Below are 23,003 nucleotides of genomic sequence, written 5' to 3'. Positions count from 1 at the left end.
GATTTTAACCGTTAACATGATGAAAGTGGCAGGACTAAACATTTTGTGTGGTATAATTATGTTGCACAAAATATTATTTCTAACATCTATGATTTCAATTGCGTTTGTCAGGAGGTGTGCACATAGAAAGAGACGCTGGATTAGGGACAAGCATTTTGACAGATAAATTACTGAGGTGTGGGGGTGTGTATATAAAGACAAAGGCTGATTTGATAGATGGGCCTCAAATACTGAAAAGTGTTGTTCAAGCTCAGGGGTCATATTCACAAAACATCTTAAGGCTAAAAGTAGCTCCTAACTTGCCGATTTAGGAGAAACTCTTAAAAATAATGGGCGTGTCAGTCCTAATTTTAGGACTCCTACAGTTTTGCTCTAAGAGTATTTCACAAAGCATTTTCAGCACTAAAATTAGCTCCTAAATCTGTGAAACGTTAGGAGTAGTCAAGAGGACTCCTAAGTCACTAAGACCAAATCACAAACAATCCTAATGGATGTTGCTGCCAATCCGCTTCAGCAATCCACCCAAAGACACTGAACACTATTGAGGCAATAGTGATAGAGCCTTGGGTAATGAACCTTTTCTTCATAAATGTGATAGATATTATGATTTATAGATTTTAATCTACCATAAAACGCCAAAAATAAATCTTAAATAAATAATGTCCAATTACCTCTGGCAGTTGTTTTCACAAGTTCACACTTACAAATAATCGAATAGAGTAAATAATAATAAGCGTATTTGGCGTGTTGTCCAAGGGGATTGAGGCTCCAAGATTGGAATTGAGCCCAAACCCAGAGTTCTCCCCGTATCTCAGCTGAGAGTGAGAGGAACGGGGTGGCGGAGGGATACAGAAAACTGTCGAGGTAACTATAGGTGAGTCGGCTCTCGTCTGTGTACCTCCTCTCGAGCTGATTAGACAGACCATTTGAACATACTTCTCCCAAACTTTGTTTATAAAACATAATTTGTCACCTGAATTCTGCATTCTCTCGAGACTCAGACATGTAAGAAGCTGACAATTAGCTGAACATATACTAGTTTAATTAGTGACATCCTACATTTTACAACCTTTACTTGAATATAGCAACATTTTTATTTTAAAATCTTTATTTGAATATGGCAACATTTGTATTTTAAAACCTTTATTTCAATATGGAAACATGACACCTCATTCTACAATATTTCTATGATTAAATTGCTGACAGAGACTCCTCCCCCATCAGCCAATCACTGTGGTCATAGTTAGTAAGCGTGTTGACATCATCCATAGCAACGAGGTCAACCCCGCCCTTACTCTTAGCTTAAGACTTCAGTCTATTCCTCAGTAAATGTTGCTCTCTGCAGCTTTGTGAATAGGTTTTAAGAGAAAACTCTTAGCTAAAAACTTTTACTGCTGTTTAGGAGAACTCTTAGTGGTAAGATAAAATGTTTCGTGAATACGGCCCCTGATGTGTCTGAACAGTTTATCACCGCCAAAGTAAGTCAGCATTTTTCCAGATAAAAATGAGTTTATTCTCAAGTGGAAAATAACTTAAATGAGGGCTGTGGTTGTGGGTTGCTGAAATAGCATGCGTTTGATTCTAAGAATCATTAAGACATTCCCACACCTTCCTTTTATGGGCAATCATATTTGCTCATTTGAGATTATGGGCATGGATTTTAGCCTAATATCCTCCTGAGAGAGAAAAAAATCAAATATGTCAACAAATATGTTTCAAATACATTATTAACCAATATGATGTTTACAACTATCCCACCTTTTATTTTTGTTGCATTTTAATTATTTTTAAGCCTTCAAATGTCAATAAATTAGCCTAAATTTGATGGAAAATATCTGTGAACTGCAATTTTTAGGTCATACAAGTTTTTATTTGGATTAAAATCTGGGTCATTCCAGCCTTGTTTATTCAAATGAATATTTTTTTTATAGTCGCTGCATGCTTTGTGTCGTAGTTCTGCTCTAAAATCAATCTTTGTCCTATATGCACATCTGTGGTTTAATGAAATATAAAACATTCCAGTTTTTTCTGTCTGCTAAAAAAGAAAATCCAGTCAGACCATGATAAAGGGGTTCCCTGGATGTTCAAATGTATTTTGTTGCTTTCTCTGGATTCTAGTGAGTTACTGTAGGCTTTTCCTTGTTCTGTCTAGCCACTTTCTCAGAGGTGAATCTGAAAAATATTGAAGCGATTGCTTCAAGGTTTATGCCATTTCAGCAAAATAGTTCTGCGTTTGTGTCAGCATTGTAGCTGCTGTTTTTGCACTTCTGACAATTGCTTTTCTTGTCTGGTTGCCCAGTTGGTCTAGTACTCCAGTCTGAACTCCAAAATGGATTTAATGGTTGAAATAAAGGTAGAATATTTATGTTTATTTGTTTTAGTGGACACAGTGATCCAAGGAATATTTTTATAACATATTGGGGTAAACAGATTTTTGTCAGGATAAGTTTTCTTTTTACATTCTGAAGACATCTAAATATATTTATTGGGTCATTTTAACATTATAGAGAGAAAGAAAAAGAAAAAAACCTTTTGAACAGTAGTGTTTTGATCTGACATAAAATAATTCATGAGTATTAATATTTTAAAATGACAGTAATGAAATTTGGTGCATCAAGAAAATGTACACAGGTATATCCACATTAAAAATTTAATATCAAGACATTCAGCATACAAAACAGCCCAAAGTTTAAACCAACAACATATTGTCAATGCAGATCAAAAGTATACAAACGTTTTTTTTTTTTTTCTTCTTCTTCTTTTCCCCATCCTCACTCGGCGCAAATTAAATCATGTCAGTATAAATACAGTATCATGTCTGTTAATAAATACATTCAAAACATTGATAACTTAAATCAAATAAATCCTCTTAATAAGTTAAAATGAAAAACATATTTTTTATCTTCATTTCATTTTGGTCATACAGTAAATGCATACTAAAGATCGCTTCAAGGCATAAAAGAGCCAACCCCTAAAAATGCTACACCTGAAAGCTATCACAATAGTGGTTGTTGATTCTTTTTGCTGTTGTTTTTTACTGAAAATCCAACCTTCAATACAACATGACATAAAATGTTGCACTAAGACGTTTACAGCGGGCATAACAGCCTTCATACTGGACTGGAAAATCTGTATCATTACACAGTGAAATGGTAAACAAGATTGTGGAAAAACTTCTAACATGTCTTTGTAAATAAATACAAATAGAAGAGGATGTGAATCTTTTTGTTATCTCCATGGGAAAAAAACAAAATCAGGAAGTTTAAATTATTCATCCAGTATGTCACACAGTGTCATACAGAATTTCGTCTACAGTAATTAAGCGCAGATTTTTTCCTGTCACATCTTCTCATGATTGCCCTAGTGAAACATAACTGGAGTACAAGAAAGTACAGATTTTAAACCACTAAATCAATAACTGAAAACAGCATTAACTGAAAAGAGTGTGCCAAGCAAAGTACCATAGTAAAAAATGTTAAATTAAATTTGTTAAAATGCCAAATGTCAATGAGCTGAGACCTATCGACTCTACTTAAAGCTGCCAAGTCATTTTGTGCCACTTCAAATGTCAAAGCTGTGAAAAAAACAAAATCTAAATATAGAAAATAATTAGATCAAAGACAGAACTATGCAGGGATGAACCTTATTTAGAACAAAATTATTAGTACCAAAATTATGCCAACTGATATCCATCTTGAGGGGACTATATGCGTTACAAATTCAATTGAAATGGAGAAATATACTGGTAAACCATTAAAACATGGTAAATGTCTGTCATTTCTTCCTATAAAACCATCTAGACTTGTATCTATATATCAATCCATCTTTTTTTTGGAAAGAAATGTCTAGCTGGGTAGCATTTTGTTGCCTCCCAACAATCTGCATTAGTACCACAGCAAATAACCTGTATTAACACCTCAAGTAACACTGCTGTTAATCATCTTGAACAGACTGAAACATTTGTGAATGTTGTATAAGACACATGAGGATGACATCATAAAACTTAAAGTCCAATCATCATGTTTTGTGCTACTGCAACTGTAAAGCAAAGAAAACAGAAACATGTTTCTTTGGTAGTGGCACTCTGAAATACTTAAACTAGTCTGAGAAGATGCTAAAAGAAAATAGCAAAAGAATGCATATGAATCAAGCTACGATAAAGATCTTTTGCCTTTTCCCAGTCAGCTAAAGACAAGACAATGTGCTTTAAACGGAGATCTGTGTGAGTGAAAGCAAACTAGTTCGCTACCGTAAGAGTCTACTTCCTTTGGCCGTGAGCATTTTTATCTGAGGTACTCTTCTTCTGAGAAACTGTCCAGGCTCTCATCATCGCTGTCTTCCAGTTCTGGAAGATCTCCCCACAGCAGAAGGTTCTGCCCTGTGAAAGAGACAGATTTGTACTATTTATAGTTGAAGCATTTATTAACACTATGTCCAAAATATGTGACCCGTGCTGGCAAAATGAGTGGGAATGCGCACAGGCTGATTTTGAGCTACAGGCAAAACAAGTGAAAAATGTCAGTTTTTGGTCGAAATTAAAGTTTCCACAAAAATTAAGCCCTCGTCTAGCGATCCCAATGCTCCAAATAGCAATTAAACATCTAAAAGTATCTTTACTTGTATGTTTTTTGTACACAGCCTACCTTTCTTTTGACAATGAAAAATGCCATTTTTCTCTGCTCGCTTCTCAACTACTAGTCGATATCAAGTTTGGTATCGTTTTTAAGCGCAGCATTCCAACTTTGTGAATATTCATAGTGAATTCTCGATGGCATGAGTCTGAACCAATGAAATGTGATTTTCAAACTCATGCTAATGTTAAAAAAAAAAAAAAAAAAAAAAAAAAAAAAAAAAAAACTTACTCGCGCTAACAGATCCGAAGCGCGCACAAAGACGCCTCAGACAGGGCACGATCCCAATACACACACAAACAGAAAAACAGTATTTCAGGTGAGTATTCACGCAAACATTATCAGTTGTGTCTTAAGTGACCATTTGGTTAACTCTTGGGGAAAATCATCTGATGTGTAACATTATATTAGATCCGTTTGATAGGTCTTAATATAGGCGGTCTGTTTCATTAATGTTAATCAAACAATTGTGGAATCATGGAAAAAAAAAAAAAAAAAGTTGAATATATATATTTTTCTTATAGATATGGGTTTTGACTTGGTTTGTATGGAAGCCCGTTTCCGCCACAATTGAGTAAAAAAAATATAATTCTGTAAGTCATAATGAGAAAGTTTCTCATAATTATGACTTAGTATCTCATTATATTGAGAAAGTTTCTCGTAATAATGACTTAGTTTCTCATAATAACGAGAAACTTCTACGCATGCGCAAAGCAGCGGAGCAGTGACACGCTAGCGACATCCGCTGGTCAAATGCGATAACTCCGCAACCATGGCACGTTCTGCAAAAGTGTAATCTATAATATCATTAAATAAATAACATTATTGGTAAATTATCAGTAGCCTATGAGACGGGATATAGTCGTTTATTCATTTGTAACATTCATTCGTATTTTTGTGTATGAACAAGCAGAAACACAAAGTGGTGATCTATGGATTTCAAACAGATAGAGGAATGATAGGACAGCACACACCTACATATCCAAGTCTGTTAAAGAACGCTTCACCTGGAAAGCTGTCTTTTGCATACATTCTAATGAGTCATAAACATCTTAAAAGGTGTTTTCTGTAGGAATATCACTGGAATGAAGGTTTATGACTGGGCAAGTGCTTTAGGACCCGGTTTATATTAGAAAAGCTTTCCAGCGCCTTGTCTAGGCAAACCTGCACATCAAATAGCCTAGACTCATCCGCGAAATACGTGTTAACGTTAACTCATAAACCCACACATTTTATGAAGACGTTGCATTTAAACTTAACGAATACATGTCATATTCCTTCGTTAATCTCATTGTTTTGTAAACCGTCGCGTTCATGCAACAGTTTCCACCGTTACCACGGAAACCACTTTGCGTTCCACCTTCTCGTGCGCATGGAAAAGTATTGAAGATATACTGATAATTTCTAATAACTGATGTTATTTTATGATAATATAGATAGACTGCACTTTGTAGATTACTTTAACGAAAACAACTGTTTTGCATAACGTGCCATGTTTGCTGTTCTCGCATTTACGAGACTTTGACCAGCGGATGTCGCTAGCGTGCCACGCCCTTCTGCTCCGCTGCTCTGCGCATGCGTAGAAGGTTCTCATTATTACGAGAAAGTTTCTCATTATTATGACTTACAGAATTATATTTTTTTACTCAATTGTGGCGGAAACGGGCTTCCATAGGTTTGTGCTAAATTTGGTGGTATTACAAGGGATTTTAAGGTAGGGTTCCTAGGTGATTTTGTTTTGGAACCCTCTGAAAACTTCCATAAACTCGATTTTAACTCGATTTTTCTCAAAATTGACTTTTGTGACTATCTACTTCAAGCTCAATCATTTTTTGTCAGATTCTAACAAATCATATATCACTTTGAAGGTTTTTTTTAATAGAGAATGGAAATAACTCAACTCTGCCAGCATGGGTCACAAATGTTCTTTACACTACTGTTCAAATGTTTGGGGTCTGTAAGGCTTTTTAATGTTTTTAAAATAAATTGCTTATGCTCACCAAAAAACGCATTCATTTGATAAAAAATACAGGGAAAAAATTTGATTTGCAAAGCTGAATTTTCAGCAGTCATTACTCCAGTCTTCAGTGTCACATGATCAAAAGAACAGAACTTATTTAAAACAGAAATCTTTTGGAACATTCTAAATGTGTTTATTGTCACTTTTGATCAATTTAATGCATCCTTGCTGGAATAAAAGTATTAATTACTTTAAAAATAAATAAAAAAATTCACTGACCCCAAAATTTTGAATGGTGGTGTATTTGAGTTAAGCTTAATTTCATCTTAAATACACATGAAATGAAACATAACTTATCTTGCCTAATAGTGATTCACAGGTTGGCTTACAGTTGCTTCCCAACTTACACTACACAATAATCGAAAGTTCAGTTGAAAGATCAGTTGGCAGCATCTTGTGTTGTAAAAAAACTTAAGGTGCTTTTTGGCTGGGTTTCAATCAGTTATGACAATGTTATAGTACAAGGCACATCTTCTGAAACAAACAAAACAAAACAAAAGTTAAAAGACTAGCCTGGCACACTATTTTTGCAATAAAGACATCCTCAAAGTGTATCAGGTAAAAGGCTCAATTATTGAAGATTTATACCTTTTAAAATTTCCTTTTAGTGACAGACCAAATACACACACACAAAAAAAAGCTTTCAACATTTTGTATCAGAAGATATGCCTTGAACTGTTTTTTAGGATTTATTTGACAACCATTTATACAGTTCTTTCAGATCCCACAACTTGTTTTACATGCTTCACCTGCATATAAAAACCTTCACTAGTGTGAGTCAATCCATGCATAATCAATGTTTATTACTGAGCATTAAACAGCCAAAAACAGCAAAAACATAGACGCAACTGTTCTTCAAGCAGATTTGTAAATGTTTGAAGAAGTTTTGTCAAAGTCTGTTACAAACCTTTTGTGTTTACATAGAATCTTTGAAGGATATGAGCAGATAATCTATGAAACAATGGTATGCAAATGCTGTCTGACCATAAGCAGTGGGCATAGACAGTGTTTTTACACCAGATGTCTCAAACCTGTTGCATCCAGTCTATTGATGGTGGACACAGCATCACTGTTGAACATCCAGAAGTGACCATTGTTGCAGGAGAGCAAGCAGGGCTTGCATGGGGCCACCACGTGATATCCCACAACATTCCCACTGAACGTGCAGAAAGAGCCAGAGAGACAGACAAAAACACCAGATTCATATGCTTTGTGAGACACAATGAAACAGAACAGCAAATGGCTCAGTGTAAACAAAGAACTAAAAGCTAAAAGGGCAAAACAACATGTTTGAAGCCAACTTGCGAATCTAAATATGATACAGTGTAAATATAAGGCAAATACACTACTGTTCAAAAGTTTAGGGTTGGTAATATTTTTAAAATGCACAATACAGTAAAAAAAAAAAAAAAAAAAAACCTAATATTGTGAAAATGATTGTTTTCTATTTTAATATTTTTAAATGCTTAATTTTTAGCAGCCATTGCTCAAGTCTTCAGTGTCACGTGATCCTTCAGAAATCATTCTAATGTGCTGATTTGTTGCTGAAGAAACAATTATCAATGTTGACAACACTACTTAATATTTTTGTGGAAATTCTGAAACATGTTTCAGAATTCTATGGTGTATAGAAAGTTCAAAAGAACAGCATTTATTTGAAATAGAAATCTTTTGTAAAATTACACATCTTTACTGTTACTTTTCATCACTTTAATACATCCTTGTTGAATAAAAGTGTTTTAAAAAAATCTTACTGACCCAAAACGTTTCAACGTTAGTGTATATAACCATATTTGTAACTAATAAACTTAATGATTCCAAACACTAGTTGTGCTAAACACTATAGACACTTTGAGTAAAAACAAAGTTATAGTATTTATGAAGATCTCCTTACCATTTCAAGCAAGCAATGTCTCTTAATTTGCATTTGCAGCTTTCAGTAGAATAGCAGCTTGCCACAAAATCAACTGTCCTAAATGGGGAAAAACACCACAGACTTGTTTATGTTTATAATAAGCATCAAACAGAATATCATGATCATGTTTATATATGTATTGAAAGGTTTGAGTGATGTCTGATCGTGGAAGCCTCACCTATTTGGGGGTATGTCGGTTGAGAACAACTCTATTTCCGTATCAGCCAAAAGTACTGCTTTCATCCCCCTCATACACAGCAGACTATCACAGTATACACAGTTGACTTGCGTCACACACTTATTCTTGAAATTTGAAGTAGACATTGTTGAGTTGAGATCTTCTCAAGTAAAGCTCCTAACCAAACGCGGTTCCTGTTGATTACAGAGATGATCAGACAGAGAGTCAGAACCTAAACGGAAAGCTACAGTAGATGTTTCAACAGTCGGACTATGACGACCTACACCTGTCTAGCCAGCTAGCTCTAGCCCGTTTTTTTTTTTTTTTTTTTTTTTTAACCTGTATTACGTTAGCAGTGTGTCCAAGTCAAGAGTCGTTTGATCACAAAAACGGAAAAGCCATTCAAATTAACATTACGGATGTAAATCATAGTAATTCCTAGAGGTAATTTTTCGCTTCTGTTAGATTACAGAAGAGCTGTACCTTTCTTGTTATTAGAAAGCTAGCTTGCTAACTAAAATATTAACTAGTTTTTTACCAAGCATGCCATAAAACCATTCTTACCTGTTATCGGATATCAGACCGTTCTAGATCTAGGCGGCAGAGAAATACATTGTACTACTATACAATCTCTCTGTCGTTACAACAGTGAATAGATTGCTAAGCTACGTTTGTTTACGTCCGCGTCAAAGCGGATATTCACTTCCTGAAATATTTTCAAACAGCCTGATTTCTAACGCTGATTGGTTCCAAATTAGCATATCTAACACATGATTGGTCAGCTCAAATTCCTTAGGTGATTGGTTGCAGTGCCAAAACCACTAGCGAGGGGGAAGTCCGACTCATTTCCGCAAATTTCGAGCGAGTTGTTTCAAAGAGCTGGTTCAAAAACGATTCGGTGATTCTTTTATCATCACGTGGTCTTTGACATCCTGTTGCGGCACATTGTATGCTCCTAAAGAGCCATATGTGGGGACATGTTGCTGTTTATTACATTTATTTCGAATCAGTCTTATTAATAAGGATGTTTATTTTGATGTCACGTGCTCTAGTTCAGTTTGTTGCAGCAATGATTCAGTTCGACACAAATTTATTTAAAACATAAATATGATTTGAATTTACATTAAAAATAATATTCATTTAGATCTCTTGGCTAAAAAGCTTGCATGTTTCAATGTATTTAAAACAAACTCGGCAAGAAATTAAAGTGATTCGCAAGAGATCCAGTTCACTGGGTCAGTGAGTTGTTTGGTGCTTCAAATTGTTGCTGCCTTCCTCGCTAGACTATATTAATTAAATGCCCTGCGAAAAGGTGTATGTAAAGAGTGAAGAAGCTTCCAATTGAGCTTGGAGCAAGACACACAAGTACACTTGGAAATACTTTTTGTCACATCTGAAGAGAGCATAATTCTTGTCCCTTTTAACTAAGCAAACCATTTCACTTAGTTCGCGTAGGTTACTTCAACCAACTCGTTAATCCGTGAATTGTTCGCTTTGTGAACGAAGAATTGTTCAGACCTGTTCAGCGAATCGGTTCAACCGATTCATTGAAAAGATTCGACTCACGAGAAGGATTTGTTCATGAATCAAACATCGCAACAAAAAGAGGAATGTTAGAAAAAGAGGCATCGACAAAAATAATTTCTGATAATTATTATTTTTTATTATGAACACAAGGACGACATAGGCTAAATTAACGGAAATAAAATAAAACAGAAAAAAAAGAATTCTTAACATTTTTAGTTTTGGGTGAATGTTTTAAATTATTTCATTCACTCAAACCCTTTTAAGTCTGCGGTATGTGATGAATTTATGAGATAAAACAATAATAATGCCTCAGAAATGTGTCTTTTGGCAATTTGATAGGTTCATGTCGTGTTCGTGTGTTGTAACCAATGACAATGGAGGGGGGTTGTTCTTTCACTTCCATGAAAAGAGGCGGGGTTTGAGTTTGGGAAAATTCAGAGAATAGCGTAACAGTAAGTCTTGAGGGAGAAATCTGGTAAATGAAACTCGAATTTAGACATGGAGATCGCCTTTTAAGGTAAGTGGTTTATCGAATCAGTTCAGCAGTATATGATACGGGCGCATCAGGCACGAGAAACCTCCGCAATTCTCCGGATGAAATGCAGGAATCTCCTTAAGGAAAGCCCAGAACTATTCAGAGAGTCTCCAGGGGCCTCTCTGCTTTTCACATCACGTTACTCGACAAACTCCCTCTTGTTGCACATAGTTTCTTTCATTTTAGGACTAATAATTTAAAATCCGACCTCTATCCTGGAGTCTCTTTTTAGACTTTAACATCATCTTTTCAAACCTCCAGTATACTGGACACATTTGTTCGAGGGTTTCCTATCCTGTGACATCAGTTATGTTGTCAGGATTGGTTATTTGCATTTTCTCTGATCATGTTAGATATAAAATCATGAATGGCAGCATGTCAGAATGATTCTCCACACCTATGACACTGAGGGAAAAGTATGTGTTTTTTTAATTGATGTCATATTGTTATGTGAAATATCTTGGCACATATGTCTTTGGAGAATGTTACTGATGAAATTACAGGAAACTATTTTGCTGACAGCTAAATAATTCTTACGCAAATTACAAAGAAGACTAATCATGGTGTATTATTAATGGTTTATTTAGTGTTTTTATCTTTTTCACGCAGTAGACACAATGTGTTGTTCTTGTTTTTTATCATACAGGAAAATAAACATTGTCACATCAGAATAATATTTTATTTCAATTTCACATTTATCTATTTAATGTGCGTCGGTTTACATTTTTCATAATTGTTTGTTTGTAAAGAGGAGCTTTGAGGAGGACGTCTGTTTTTAAACAAATGAAACAAAACGAAAATATTATGAGGAAGTTTACTGGAAGGAACTAGCCTTTAGAAACCTGATCCAGTGAACTTTTCTTTGCCCTGTGTGTGCAGTGTGATGCTGGGAAGTCTAATCCATGCCTTCATCCTGCACTGAGAAGACTCACTCGCACGTCTGACCGCTGGAGGAAGGCTGAAACTTTTGAAGGCGCTGCGTATAGTCGCGCGGACCCAGTGTGAGTGAACGGTGGGATGAAACTCTTCTGTTTTTGCTTCATTCCTCTCGTGCTGTCACGGACATATTTTACCTAGGAAGCAAACGGCAGCAGCTTCAACTAATAATGCGGCGTTATTGATCATCGACAGGAGACAATACCCATCCCCTGTTTTCCATACCTACATAATCACTGGATATCTGTAGACGAAGTGCGGACGAAGAGGCTTTTGTTCTGCGGTGTTACTCGCTTTGACAGGACTTGTTCCGTTGATCAATATGACGTCTCCGGCTAAATTCCGAAAGGACAAGGAAATTATAGCCGAATATGAAACGCAAGTTAAAGGTAAGTGAAATGTGTCGCTAATATGCAGTCTATTGTGTAGCTTGTATTTGATAGGTTACAGTGTATATGTATGAGCACAATTTTCGTGTATGAGCACAATACGCAGTCGTATTACCGTAGAAATAAGCTTTTTATTCGCCTTTGTGAGAAACAATGCTAGCTCTTCTCCACATGTGGCAATGTGTCCAAGCGGAATGATAGATGTGCGATCGGTCAGTCAGTCAGTCAGTCAGTCGCCTGTGTTGTGTGTGAAGAGATATTGTCAATACATACTAACTCAAACCTTTTAACTGGGTTTTACTATTCAAAACGGTGTTAATATGTTATTTGTGTGGCGTTTGTGCTGTTTTTCTGTATTGTTTTCCTCAGTCAGCTTGTGTAGGTTGTACGTATAGACAAGGCAGGGCGTTTTCTTTTGCCCTGCGTGTCTCTATACGAGCTGGTGTGGTGCTGTTCAACATTAATTTTTGGAATACGTCAGGTTGGCTGACATTGAGGTTTTACAGTAGGTCAGGGATTAAGCAACACGTTTAAAAGCCGTTTTGAGTTTTATCTGACAGAAAACTGTTGTGTTTTGGCAGCTTGCGTGATGAAGCAAAGGTGTGATGCTTGGTGACAGTTCGGTTATGTCTGTAACCTCATGGTGTTCATACTACGCTGTGGTGGTGACAGTTTAAAGTGTTAGTTTGAAGGCCGAGTGAATGTTTTCTTGTTTTTGAGAAGAAATTTAATATTTTGTAAAGTTATTGTAACATTACACGGCGCGTATTTCTTTACTCTCACTATGATCTCGTGTTTTGTCTCACGAGAAGGGGTTCCGTTCCCATAGAAACATCTGTCCGATGAAGTAAAATGAAGCTGTTTTTAATTTAAAGACGAATTGAATGATGCACTTCATTAGTGAAGCTCTCTATCATATTATTCACGCCGTTATGTGTGCCTGCTCTTTTGTGTATTTGCCCGGTCACTGGCACATTGAATAGAGCAATTGAGCAGCCCTGCCTGTTGCTGCTGAGTGTGGGGAAAATGTCTTTTAATAAGAGTCAGTGAGTTTCTCATCTTAGAAAGTTTTTTTTTCAAGTAGGTCATTGTGACATATAAATATTGCTAAACAGAACATGAGCCTGGTTTAGGGTGTCTAAATGCAAGTTTTGCATGGAAATATGGTGAAAATTCACATAAAAGCTGGTATGCTGGGCTTTTGGCTGGTTTTAGAGGGGTTTTTAGTCACTTTCCCAATAATTAGACTGGGAAACCATATTAAACCAGCTAAGACCAGTGAACCATCTTAGTTTCAGGGAATTTTTTTCCCTGAAATACTGATTCCAGGCCAAAAGTAAATGAAGTTAATAATCATAAAGGGTTAGTTTTGACAGCAATGTCACCAAACTTCTCAAGATCCAGAAAGGTACTCAAAAGTTCATGTGAGTACAGTGGTTCAACCTTAATATTATAAAGCAACGAGAATACTTTTTGTGTGCCAAAAAAACAAAATAACAACTTTTCAACAATATCTAGTGATGGCCGATTTCAAAACACTGCTTCAAAGCTTTACAAATCTTTTGTTTAACTGCATTTTAAAGAGGTTAAATAATAATTTCACTCTCATCCTCATGAAGCATTATGTCCAACACATTGAACTGCTCTCATGGAAGAACAAAATGTGTTTCAGTTTATAAAATAAATTTGAATCTGTAAACCTGATATTAATTTGACACTATTGTTCCTCCTCCAGCTCCTCTCTCTGGATGCTTTGTCATATCACTTTCCCTTGCCAATTTTAACCCCAGCCTCCCCCACAAGCAAATCCCAATTACTTTGCCATGCCTGTAGATCATTTTGCTCAATAATCTTGAGCTGACAGGAACTGGAAAGAAACAATAATAAGCATGATTTCTTCTCTCAGGAATTGCAAGGGCACATGCTGAAAAATGGCCTAGATTTCGAAAGCAGCCGTGCCTAGTGAAACATCGCTGATTTGGCTAAATAATCTGTCATGAATTAGTAGCAGAAAGAGGAAGCAGTAATTGCTTGGTGATCCATTTCTGTGCTGAGGCAACCAGACATGAGGAGAAAATCTGAAACTGGAGAAGTCAGAGAGAGACAGATCAAAGCTGCGTATAGTTCTAACTATATTATCATTGATTAACATCAGCTTGATGCGAAACATACAGTTTTTCCATCAAAATTGTGTTCTTATTCCCAAAGCCCTGGAGTTGGTGCTTGTAAATGAAAGGGATAGTTCACCCAAAAATGAAAATTCTGTCATCGTTTACTCACCCTCAAATTGTGTCTTCTGCTGAACACAAAAGAAGATATTTCGAAGATTTTCTTTTGTGTTCAGCAGAACTACGAAATTCATAGGTTCGGAATAACTTGAGGGTGAGCAAATGATTCATTCATTTTTGGGTGAACTATTCCTTTAAAGGGTTAGTTCACCCAAAAATGAAAATAATGTCATTTATTACTCACCCTCATGCCGTTCCACACCCGTAAGACACTTCGTTAATCTTTGGAACGCGAATTAAGATATTTTAGTTGAAATCCGATGGCTCAGTGAGGCCTGCATAGCCAGCAATGACATTTCCTCTCTCAAGATCCATTAATGTACTAAAAACATATTTAAATCAGTTCATGTGAGTACAGTGGTTCAATATTAATATTATAAAGCGACGAGAATATTTTTGGTGTGCCAAAAAAACAAAATAATGACTTATATAGTGATGGCCGATTTCAAAACACTGTTTCATGAAGCCTCCGAGAGTTATGAATCAGCGTATCGAATCATGATTCGGATCGTGTGTCAAACCGCCAAACTGCTGAAATCACGTGACTTTGGCGCTCCGAACCGCTGATTCGACACGCTGATTCATAACGCTCTGAAGCTTCCTGAAGCAGTGTTTTGAAATCGGCCATCACTATATAAGTCGTTATTTTGTTTTTTTGGCGCACCAAAAATATTCTCGTCACTTTATAATATTAATATTGAACCACTGTACTCACATGAACTGATTTAAATATGTTTTAGTACATTAATGGATCTTGAGAGAGGAAATGTCATTGCTCCCTATGTAGGCCTCACGGAGCCATCAGATTTGAACAAAAATATCTTAATTTGTGTTCCGAAGATGAACGAAGGTCTTACGGGTGTGGAACGGCATGAGGGTGAGTAATTAATGACATTATTTTCATTTTTGGGTGAACTAACCCTTTAAGCTATTACAATCCAAAGGCCACAGGTAAACAAAATCTCAACAGTCTGACTCTTCTCTGCAAATCTCAACAACTCTGGTTCTCCATTCAGATGTTTTAAAAAGGAATCACAAATGAAACTCAACTCAAAGACTCACTCAGGCTCAGGTATAAGCTTCTCTTACCTGAAAGAACTGAGAGGGATGGAACACTGGGCTTGAATTTCCGAGGACTGGCAGGAAATGTACAGCATTTCACCACAGCTGGATGGAAGGATTGAATAATGTAGCTATAATCCCTCAGACATGGGGAGTGAGCCTGTCAAGCAATTGAAAAGTGACTAAGAGCTTTCTGAAGCTGTGGGAAACAACATGATTGTCTGCACTAATTGGCATCGGTAATAAAAAAAGAAAGTCCTGGAAGGTGCTTTACCCCTCATTATACTCTGTGCCTGATGCATTTTTAGCCATAAAGAACTAGAAGCGTTTTGAGACATTGTTATAATGAAGATTTAAAGATAGATTTCCTTCATTCATTTATAGATGGCTGCTCCTTGTTTGCGCAAGAGAAGCCATATTGTGCAAAATGGATTAGAGCAGGCGATTTTTGCAGATTAATTGATTTTAATAGTGATTTGAAGTGTATGTATGTAGGTCGCTGTTGAATTCTGTTTGAAGTGCTGATGTTGGTGTTTTGGGGGAGGGTGTGAAAGCCTACTAACATATTCCCTCTCAGCGTATTTCCGCACGTTTCCCTGTTTGAATGTCAGTAATGACTATGTTCATCCAGTTTCACTGCACGTAAGGCCCAAAACAGACCATTGCTTTTGATCAGGTTCGTACTATATTCTGGATGGCATCCTCTGTATTCTCGATCTCACTCTTTGACTGCTCATTTCTCATTCTGTGACATATGTTTCTGCAGACAAGCGATATAGTGGAGTCTTTACAACCCAGGCAGCTGGCTTTATCTGGCAAAAAAAGGAATGGAATGAGAAAACCTTCACTTGGTTTTATTAGCAGTGAGGTGTATTTTCACACAGTTGTTCGGAGCTTTGAGCAGACAGGCTAAGATATTGATTGGTTGAGGAGACTGAAAGATGCAAAGGCTGATCTAATGAGGGACATCATGAAGGATGTGTTAACATTTGTGAGTGATATATAGAGCAAGGTGATTAATTGATATTTGACGTTTTAAGATTGTCAGGATCTGTTCATCAGTTTGCACACACACATATGTATGTAACTATGTATATGTGTATATAATATATTATATATTAGGGGTGTGATGAGGTCTCATTTGTGTGAGTGCAAATAATTCTTGTGGCGTAACCTGTTTTCTAGAGATGCACTGGTCGACTGGCACTAAATCGTAACCAGCCAGTCTCTGCTCCAAACACATGATCGGCAATTGTTTTTCGGACTTACGCACAAACTGCATTGCAATTATTTCTCAAAATGTAATTTGTGTGAAAATATTATGAAGCCTGTAAACAGAACGTTAACAGGCCAGAGACGGAACGTGGTGAAGACAAAGAAGAGAACACAGACGCGGCAACAAGCACAGCAAACTTACTGTTCATGATGCACAAGATATAAGAAGAAAAATAGAAATATTAAATTGGGGTTGGCGGTTTATAATATGAATTTATCTCTGAAGGAAACTGGTTGTCTTCAGAAAAGTTTCAATGGCATTTTCTTTTCCTCTTATATCTGTATAAAGTAGTATTTATAAGCGCAGTGCTGATATGTGTACAGCGTTACCAAAGTCCCTTTCAAGGAATGTCTGTTCACTCGGCGGCCATATTTGCAACACCTCCGGGCAGCTATTTCGGGCATCCAAGACCTATCTGTTTGAATGGGGGAATCTTGAAATCTCAAAAACTGCTTGGCGAACTCACAATTAAATAACACGTTTCAAATCATCAACAAAGTCTGACATGAAATGTCCCATAAATGTTGTTTCTTATGCTCAAATAGCGTTAAAAAAGCTTTTTTTTTTTTAAAGCTAGCCGAGCCAATGCGCATGTGCAGTCCTAAGCGCGAGTCTCCGGTTTCTATGGGAACCAGAGCTTCTAACAGCAGCTCTTTTGACGTATTACGCCATATTGCGTTTTGCAGTTTCTCCCGTTCGTAACTAATAGGAGTGAACCGTCTATAGTCTTTGGCAGTACCCAAAGAAACGCTATATTTCTGCTGTTCCATAAGTGCCACCTACTGTCAGAGAGTGAATTTGCATGTTCATTTTTTTTTTTCCTGTTTTCGTTTTGTGCAGGTGTGTCTTATGAAGCATAATTTCACAAATCTAAAGTCAGATCATTCTATTTTTACTTTAAATTGTATAATTAATTCTAATTTAAATTTAAAAAAACTGCTCATGCTACATGTGTGTAGCATTTTTATTTGGATCATGATTAAAATGCAGTGGTTGCTCTGATTTCAAATGGCTACAGATATTTTTTGTTTAAGACTAGTTTGGCCTGTTATGGAGCAAATAAACAACAAATAAATTTGCTTAAAGAAAAAAAAAAACAGCAACTGGTATCAAAATCATCCATTGAAGAAATAGCATCTATTGCCTTTGACCAATTAAATTAGATATTGCTTTGGAGGTCACATTGAAATGGCATTGGTCACTCCAAGACTTGGTTAGTTTTTGGTTAGCGGCAGCACCCCTTCCAATATGTTCAGTAAATCTGCAAGGTCGATGATGAGCAAGTCATTTAGGTTTACGGCTCTGCATCAGCCTTTGTTTACCCACGCTGCAGCAGCAACAAATCGTTACGTTTCCACTAATCTCTTCTTGTCCTTTTTAATACCCTTCCCATAACGAGTGTGCCTCAATTAGAACAGGCCAGCATTGATCCGTGGCTACCGCTCCAGCCAAGACGCTCCACTTTAGCGCTTAATTAGTCAGAGGAATGGGTGATGTGCCCATGTGGCGCTAGAATGCAGTATGTAAATGTACTTTATGTGGAAATGCTGACTTGATCTGAAATAATCTTCCCCAGGAAGGATGTTTGTTTAAGGAAGAAGAGGAGAAGGAAGGGGAGATAGTGAACAACACACACGTATTGTTGCTATTGTGTGCCTCTGAATTGGAAACTCACCCCCGATTTGTGGACTTCCTGTCAGAGGACCAGCCCTGAGGGAGTTGACCTGGATCAGAGTGAAGGCCTCTGCTGTAATCAGGACACCCTGTTGCTTGGTCCTGATCTGAGTTTTTATTTATAGGATTGTATAACTAGTGGAGTAAGCCAAATTACATCCGTAAAACAGAGGTCACTCATTCTTGCTGGAAGTTGTTTTTGCAGCTTTTCTCATACCATATTGGTAGTTCTCACACTTGCAGTCACCTTTTATTCAGCCAATTAATCAGCTTGGTTTACAACAGCTATACCCCCAGTTTCACAGACAAGGCTTAGGCTAGTCCTAGACTAAAATGCATATTGTAGTCATTTTAACTGAAAGCAACTTGTACTGACATATCTTAAAATATGTCAGTGCCATTGTTTTGTCTCAAGATGTACACCAGTAATGTTATTTTCTATGGCATGTTTATAAAAGCTACTTAAATGCCCTAACTGATCTAAGGCCTAATCTTCGCTTAGGCTAAGGCCTGTCTGTGAAACCGGGCCATTATGTACTAAAATGCCTCTTTCCCTTTAGATGCAGGGGACATTTTTGGTTCCCTTGATCAACCAATGGACAAACACAGCATAATGTTTGTGGACGCAACAGAAAGGCTATAATTGAGAACAGATGCCCGATCCCGCTGGATGCACACGGTTAGATGCACAAACTGTTACCTGACACAGAATAGGAAGGAAAGAGACTGAAATCACACCCCTCAAAACTCAATTATTCTGTTTGTACTGCATCAGCATAATTTACTGTGGAAGTGAAAATGGCTGTATCGACTTTCTGTTCCCTCTAATTAATCTTCCGCTGTGCTCCGTAACAAATGAACACCAGGTGATTCCCAATCCGAATGTAAATGCTCTGCCAGGCTGGATCAGAAACTTATAGATGAAGATCAAGGGAAGATACTCACTCCATCATGAACCTGCTTCCACTTATAAACGTGCTCAGGGACTAGCTATTTCCAAACTACCTTTCTTTTCATTGTTCTTAAATATGTTAGCAAGCATGCAATTCGTGCACACATGCTCATTTTCATGGCTCATCTCCCTCCCTATGGGTAACGCTGGACTAAATAATGTGATTTCTCTGTCAGTCCATGCTAAATGTCCTGAAGTCCAGCAGACCTTCAAACAGGCACGGTAAAGTCATCAAGCACTTTCCCGGCGTTCAGCCAAAGGAAGGTGTGGGGGAGGGTTGGAGAGAGCCTGCAAAGTGGAAAACCATTTACATTTTTTCTACTTCTTTGTCAGACTGAAATGGGCAGTCTTGGTTTTAGTGGACCTTTGCGTTATGCATGGCAGGAGAACACGTGCCAGTCGGCGACATCAAAACAGACTGTGATGTTAACTCTAAGACCTGAAGCATTGACTCAGTCAGTATTTTAAATTTAAAGAGGGTATCAAATAAAGGAGGTCAGAGTGCACTCTTTGGATATACTCTCTTATGTTTCGGCCGTACTGATTGGAGGATGCCAGGCAGGAAGGGGCTCACATTTTAAGAAGTGCTAATTATGGATTGCTTGTCACAGATGTGGCTGTTTTTCATTAGTTCCTCTTTTGAAGATGTATAATTTCCGCAACGAAGAGTCTTGGAGCACAAGTTGATAATTAAAGTAGGCATCCATTAATGTTAGAAGATATTATATATTTAAGAATTCTTCTTGTCTGTTCACCTTCACAGTTCACTGAAAAACAAAAATTATATCATTAACCCTCTTTCTTTTGAAACCCATATTACTTTTTTTTTCTCTTATGTGGAACATAAAAGGAGATATTTATAACAGATTGTCCAGCTGCTCTTTTCCATACAATGAAAGAGAATGGTGACCATATCTTTTTTTACAAATAACTTACTTTTAATGTATTTCTTGCACAAAGCTGATTTAGGGGCCATTCACATATCGCATCTTTTGCGCGCACAAATTCGTTATATTAAATGTAGGCGCGCGGCAAGCACGCTCATAATAGAAGCGACGCAGTAGCTATGCGCATGCGGTGCGCTCGTTTTTTCCAGGCGTTTTTTTTTCCTATGCTGCGGCGAGATTAAAAACATATTAACTTTTCAGAATGCCGCAAGCTCACCGCAGGTCATGTGACAAGAACCAACCTATCAGTTTCTGCCTATCCGTAACAACATCGAAAGCTCAGCCGAACAGCTGATCATAGCTGAAATCAAGGGCTAGAATCAAGGGCTAGAAATCAATTAATCCTTTGCTGATACTTCCTCGTCATCATGGAGAGCGCAGTTCATGGTTGCATAGCAACAACAGACACCACGGGAGCACAAGCGCTTGTGAAAAAGAGGAGAAAGCTACGCGGCCGCACTTTCCACACGTTTTTAGATGCGATATGTGACCGGCCCCTTAGGCTTCAGAATATTTGGAATATAGTGAATGTATCAGACAATTTTTATGATGTTTTTATTTTTTTGAGCTGGTCCCCATCCACTTTCATTATACAAAATAGAACAGCATGAACATTCTTCAAAACAACTTATTTTGTCTTCCATGGTATAAGAAATCCAAGTAAATAATGACAGAATTTTCACTTTTTTTTTTTGGAAATCTGTCTCTTTAAGATGGCTGTCTTTGGCTTTTTGTCAGCTTGAACAGTGACTCAGTTTGAATGAATCTATTGGTATTTGTGCTGATATTTGCATACCGCCAACGGACACATTCCACCATCAGCTTGTCCGTATATGCAAAATCAGAATGCCAGTTCATCGCATCGAGCCGTGTCAACATCATCTCTTTGACTTTGTGGAGTTCCTCTAAGACAAGAAGTTATTAAAATGAGGAAGCATATTCTACTCGGTTTGGCCAAAGGACATTTCAGTTCCTCCACTCATTAAACCCATCCACTGTGAGAATGGGGTCCACGTCTCGCACAGCAACAGACCTGAGACCTGTAGGAATGTGCAACATGAGTCAGGATCACAGTCTTTGGAGAGGGCTGGTGTCTTTTCTTTCTCCTTCTCCTTTCTTTCCAGATCTGCCGTGGTTCTGGACCAACAATAAGAGCATTGTGTAGACCTGCAGGACCAAAGCGGTCTCTGTTATTCTATTGTTCTTTTCTTCTTGGCCTGCTCACTCCTACTTTTCTTGCAACCCCTGAAATGATGTTTGTCAGTCTGGATGAAATATGACACACTGGTTTTTGGTGTTTTCCTCCCCCTCCCCCTTCTTAACCAGACTTTTAATAATTGCAAACACATGACGTTTTAGCACACGGTTGACCACACACTTTGCATGTTGTTCTCTGCTTTAAATTAATTCTCATATGGCATACTTCAATGAGACATTTTCATTAGAGACCACAGGCTATATTGCCTGTGCAATAATTGTAATCTATCTTGTATATCCACATGTCTTAGCTCTACATTGCCGGTAAATACGATCCAAAATATGGAAAGACTTGGACTGAAGAGTTGTTTTCAAGTTAGAAATGCACAGAATAAGTTTGGAGCTATAAAAAGCCTTGTACATCAACAAAAGCATATTCATATCCTCAATATAAAAGTCAATAAATAAAGAATAAAGGGCAGCAGTTCCTCTAAATAAACCCGGCCTAAATGAAAAACAATTGAAACTGAGGTATTGGATGTCTGCGAAGTCCCTTGGGTCAAGAGAGGAAACAGATTTTTTCTTTGTGTTAAGGCCTGCTTTGTTTCCTGCCTCTGTTAGGCCGGTTCTTGATTACAGTTACTGACCGCTACGTGGCTTTCTGGCTCACTTCCTTACTTGACATCCAGCTGGATACTGGTTTAATCCACCTTGGTTTATAGCTAACAGTGGTTAGCTGTGAAGTTGAGCTAGCAAAGAATTGTAGGATCGTTTGAAGAATGTTAAAGCATTTAAACATCCTTACTTTTGCATTCAGACACTCCGAAATGTCTAGTTGTTGACTATTGTATTGTGCGGTAGACTGGAAAAAGTATTGGCTGCCAAAAACAAGACATCTACCTTCATCTTTTGTAAATTTATGGGCATAAGAATGATATTTACTGTAGGTGTGTCTCTCTTCAGGATAATTAAACTTTCCCTTCATCGTAATACCACAGAAATGGTTTTCCTCCAAACCAAAACTTTTGTAGGCATCTATTTTCCCATCAACTCTGAGTCTGACAAGTAAAATGTCTTCTCCACAAGATTTCACTTTTATCTCGCTGTTCACTGCTCATTTCCATGACCAGATCTCTTCTCTGTGCCTCATACATAATTCACATTGTTTAATATAAGATCAATCTGTTTTTTTAATGATATATGACTATTGAATGGCTTTTAATTCATTAGTAACCACAAGAGCTCAAGAGTTCTTCCTTTAAAGGGAAATGTACAGTTGTCATTCCTTTTCTGAGTGCTTAGTCCCAGGGATACATTTTACGATTAGATAAAATCTTGCATATTTATCTTTATCTGTCTTAGACAGAATTTTAACATCATGAATCCCTACAGTGTTTACAGTGAACAAGCTAAAAGACAAGCTCTTTTTGGCTGTAAATGAAGAGCATTGGTGGAGATACAGCCCTAGTGATTAGC

General features: G+C 37.2%; 2 protein-coding genes across 10 annotated transcripts in view; one reads left to right on the top strand and one right to left on the bottom strand.

Moving 5' to 3' along the window:
- Positions 1-2,636: 2,636 nt before the first annotated feature.
- fam72a (family with sequence similarity 72 member A) lies at positions 2,637-9,472 on the bottom strand. Of its 4 annotated transcripts, XM_051913033.1 has the most exons (6): positions 9,309-9,472; positions 8,745-8,938; positions 8,546-8,623; positions 7,683-7,807; positions 4,250-4,378; positions 2,637-4,038 (listed from the first exon to the last, which is right to left on the bottom strand). In XM_051913033.1, the coding sequence occupies exons 2-5, from the start codon at positions 8,888-8,890 to the stop codon at positions 4,284-4,286; spliced, it is 444 nt and encodes a 147-aa protein (XP_051768993.1). In that variant the 5' UTR covers positions 8,891-8,938; positions 9,309-9,472; the 3' UTR covers positions 2,637-4,038; positions 4,250-4,283. The 4 variants fall into 4 exon arrangements, 3 of the variants coding, with proteins under 3 accessions (XP_051768993.1, XP_051768992.1, XP_051768994.1); XR_007932682.1 differs by having other exon boundaries at positions 2,637-4,378; positions 7,559-7,807; XM_051913032.1 differs by having other exon boundaries at positions 2,637-4,378.
- A 1,178-nt stretch (positions 9,473-10,650) lies between these two features.
- srgap2 (SLIT-ROBO Rho GTPase activating protein 2) overlaps positions 10,651-23,003 on the top strand; it is a 97,979-nt gene continuing 85,626 nt past the window's right edge. Inside the window, exons 1-3 of one of the 6 annotated variants that reach the window (XM_051913121.1) lie at positions 10,651-10,788; positions 11,686-11,807; positions 11,938-12,131. In XM_051913121.1, the coding sequence (XP_051769081.1) occupies positions 12,065-12,131 (67 nt within the window). In that variant the 5' untranslated portion in view covers positions 10,651-10,788; positions 11,686-11,807; positions 11,938-12,064. Of the gene's footprint in view, positions 10,789-10,817; positions 11,223-11,685; positions 12,132-23,003 lie in introns of those variants that run through there. The other 5 variants (XM_051913120.1, XM_051913122.1, XM_051913124.1 and 2 more) reach the window with 5 other exon arrangements.

The sequence above is a fragment of the Ctenopharyngodon idella genome, chromosome 11, assembly GCF_019924925.1.
Source record: "Ctenopharyngodon idella isolate HZGC_01 chromosome 11, HZGC01, whole genome shotgun sequence".
In the NCBI taxonomy this organism is placed as follows: domain Eukaryota; kingdom Metazoa; phylum Chordata; class Actinopteri; order Cypriniformes; family Xenocyprididae; genus Ctenopharyngodon; species Ctenopharyngodon idella.
The sequence above is the reverse complement of the archived record's forward strand: the minus strand, read 5'-3'. Positions and strand labels throughout refer to the sequence as shown.